Source organism: Notothenia coriiceps, unplaced genomic scaffold (genome assembly GCF_000735185.1).
Source record: "Notothenia coriiceps isolate Sejong01 unplaced genomic scaffold, NC01 NC01_scaffold00014067, whole genome shotgun sequence".
NCBI lineage: Eukaryota > Metazoa > Chordata > Actinopteri > Perciformes > Nototheniidae > Notothenia > Notothenia coriiceps.
The window spans coordinates 10,288-14,012 of NW_011346768.1; the positions used below are offsets into that span (position 1 = coordinate 10,288).

At 41.3% G+C, this 3,725-nt stretch overlaps 1 protein-coding gene across 1 annotated transcript; it reads left to right on the forward strand.

Annotated features, from left to right (window-relative positions):
* The first annotated feature begins 598 nt into the window (after window positions 1–598).
* Window positions 599–2,138, forward strand: srfbp1 (serum response factor binding protein 1). Its single transcript, XM_010774500.1, has 2 exons — window positions 599–1,057; window positions 1,136–2,138. Exons 1-2 carry the CDS (start codon window positions 599–601, stop codon window positions 1,979–1,981), a joined length of 1,305 nt encoding a protein of 434 aa, XP_010772802.1. The 3' UTR covers window positions 1,982–2,138.
* Window positions 2,139–3,725: the final 1,587 nt, after the last annotated feature.

The following is a 3,725-nucleotide window of genomic DNA, read 5'->3' on the forward strand; positions in this document are numbered from 1 at the left end:
ATATATATATATATATATATATATATATATAAAATAATGTATTATACTACAGTAGAAGAAGAAGTGACGTCAGCGGCTCCCTCAGGGACTTATTCCTGTGAACGCGATCTACTAGATAGTTCCAGGAAATAAAAGTTCCGGGGAAAAGTACTTAATGGTGGACTATCGGACTTTCAAAATGCAGCATATTTTCTCCCCAATTGTCCGTCTTGTCTGTCAAAATGCATCCCTGTCATTGGTTGAATTAGTTGGGATTCTGGGAATCTGTACACGTCACTCTATTACAGAAGTCAAGTGTTAAGAGAGTGAAATGTTGCTTTATGAATTTCAACACTTGATACTGTCACCTTGATTTACATTTCAGATACCTGTATTCAACTGAATTAGTTTAAGGAGAGGAAACATTTTCACTAAGATGTAATGATTTTTCATAGTCTAAAACTGGACTGAAACGTTTTGAGTTGTCGTCGACTAAAACTAGCATAAAAAGGACTAAAATGTCTACAACTAATAACCATTTTCTTCTTAAGACTAAATCTAAAATAGCTGCCAAAATGAACACTGGGATAATATGCAGTACTTTTAATATGCAGTACAGATGTTGTTGTTAAAATGTCTAATTTTGATAAACTGTCCCCAGGTGACCAAAACAGCTCTTCAGAAGAACCTGAACTTTGAACATGTGTGTAAAAACCCAAAGTCTGATATATCTGATCGGGCCACGGCGCGCATCGCTACTCATCCTCAGTTCAAGAAGAAGATCGAGACCATCAAAGCTGCTGTGAAGGCCTTCAAAGAAGAGCGGATGAAGGGAGGAAAGCAGGGAATTAAAGAAAAGCCGCAAAATAAATCTCTCAAGGTGACGCCTCAGACACCGGAGAAAAAGGTAGAGCACAAGAGAGAGAAAGTAGAGGAGGATATTGAAGTGAAGCGACAGGAAATCATGGAGGATAAGAAAGTGGAGGATATCGTTAAAAACACTGAAAACGTAGCTGCTGTCGAGCCTGAAAAGGGAAGCGTGAAAGCATCTCCTTCAGCTGATACGGCTGATGTGGAAATAAAGGAAATGCCCGAGTCTCAGATTGAAAAGGGAAGCGTGAAAGCATCTCCTTCAGCTGATACGGCTGATGTGGAAATCAAAGAAATGCCCGAGTCTCAGATTGAAAAACCAGCCGCAATAAAAGTAAGTGAAGAAAAGGACAATGTGAAAAACACACCTAAAAGTAACGTCGTGGAGAAGAAACCGGAGACAAAGCCGGCACCTGATTCGCTCCAGGAAACGAAGAAGATGGAGGAGGTGGAGAGCGATTTAGAGATATCAGACGATGAGGAGAAAGAGTACTTTGACGACAGCACGGAGGAACGATTCCACAAACAATCCTCTCACTCGGAGGAAAGCGATGACGACGATGGCGGCTTCTTCGTCGGGAAAGTGAGCAAATGCAAGAGGAAGAGAAAGCAGAAGAGTGGAGATGGGGAGAAGTCACATAAACAAAGTGAGGTGACGAGTTCAGACCCCGTTCAAAATGAGCTGGATGAGCTGGAGACCAGGCTGAAGTCCAAGAAGAACTCGTTTCAGTCCGTTTTCTGTCCTTCCCTTTCTTCGTCTGGAGGAGGGAGAGGGGGAGGGAGAGGGAGAGGGAGAGGGGGGGATAGATTTATGAGTCGAGGGAATCCAAGAGGTGATGGTGGTCCAAATAGAGCTTTCAGACGAGAGTCCAAGTTCCAAAATCAAGAGGAGGACGGAGGAGAAAGAAATTCAGGCTCCAAACACAGTAAGCCGTCAGAGGGGGGGTTCAGAGGGAGAGGTCGAGGGAGAGGAGACTTTACGAGGCAAAGTGACCGGAGAGGGAGAGGTGGATTCTCCCAGCAGCCACCAGAGGAGGCGTTGCATCCATCTTGGGAGGCGAGTAGGAGAAGGAAGGAGCAACAAGGACAGATCCTGGCCTTCCAGGGCAAGAAGATCAAGTTTGACGATTAGTTGATGGAACATTTTGTTGTTTTAACGCTGAATACTTTTTGGTTTAGCGTCTTTCGTGCGTTATTCGGGATATCTGGTTCAGTGACAAATGTGTTGTGCCGTGAATGTAATCATTTCCTAAACGGTAATAGAATGTGCACTGAACGTGATTGATATAATAAAACATAACAACGTCAACAGTTGTAATAAAATGTCCTGACTGACATTGTTATAACATGTACTAATACATTTATGTAATCGTTTTGATGGATGATGTAAAAGATGGATGCTTTGTTTTCTTAGGAGATGTGAAGCATGAAAGTAAACAACATGTATAACACTGTTATGCAGGGCCTCCCTCCCTACAGGCCGATCATGCAGACTGCGTGGGGCCTCACCTTGCGGAGGGGGCCTCACCTCGCGGAGGGGGCCTCATCTCGCGGAGGGGGCCTCATCTCGCGGAGGGAGCCTCACCTCGCGAAGGGGGCCTCACCTCGCGGAGGGAGCCTCACCTCGCGGAGGGGGCCTCATCTCGCGGAGGGGGCCTCAACTGAGCCGAAAATGCGGCGCAATCAGTGTGGCGCGGCACGGTTTCGCCGCTGCGAGGCTCCACTAGTACCCCCCCCCAACTTTGCGTGGGGCCTCATGTTGGCCAGGGACGGCCCTGACGTGTCTTGTACATTTTATTTTTTACATTATTGGCACAATTTCCACCTCAATATCAGTCAGGACATTTGAGTAAGTTATGTTATTATATGTTTTTATTCCACTTTCAATCAGGTTAAGTGCATATTACATTTATAGGCTTTTAAACGGCTTTTTCCATCCTCAAAAGACAACAAACCTGGAGGTTATTTAAAAAAAACATACAGGTGAAAGTATTTTTATTCCTAAAGAGGATTTGATTCTTAACTGTGAAATGCTTTACCATATATTAGATGTAATAGTCAACAGTTTGAAGAACAATTAATGTGTAAGAATACTTAAGTTAGAAATGTAATGGTAGGGCTTTTGGAAATATTGTTGTTCTTTCTTGTAATTGTTTCTTTAGTTTATAAACCGGTTAGCCATTTGCTTTGCTCCAGGTTTTGCATAATAAACATTTGAAGAAATTGATGTATGGTTATAAAAACATGATTATGTTTTGTATAAAAATCTTAAAGCGAAATGTGTTTCCTTGTTTTTCTGTACTTGTCCCTTAATATTTGATTAATAATCAATATAAAATGTATAGGTAGGCACTGGTTTGATATACTCTATTGTCTATCTAGTCCCTGAAAGCTACATTAAATAATTACATTCATAAATCTAATTTCTATCGTGAAAACAGACAAACGTTATATATAACGTGACGCGTCCTAAAACCCGGAAGTAAGCTGCGCATGGGTACCTTATGTTCTAATCATAAATCTATCGATCATAAATCGAATCGATAGATTTATGATTTGAAAATTATAAAAGTAAGGTAGACATGTGGATATTATCCGGCTGGACAAAACGTGATCCGTCTCTTAAATCCATCTCTGATCGATATGGAAAGGTAAATAAAGGAAGTATTGACTGGTTTCTAAATATGATTGAGTTTGTAAGTTAAAGTGTCTCTGATGGATATGACTAAAGTATTTTAAAGTATTTAGAACGTCACAGTCCGCTGTACACAAAACCTCCCTGTCCCTAAATAATAGCAACATTAACAGAATCACAAACATTATGTTTTTAAACCAATTCAAGAGACATGTTAGAAATAAAGAAACATACTGATTAA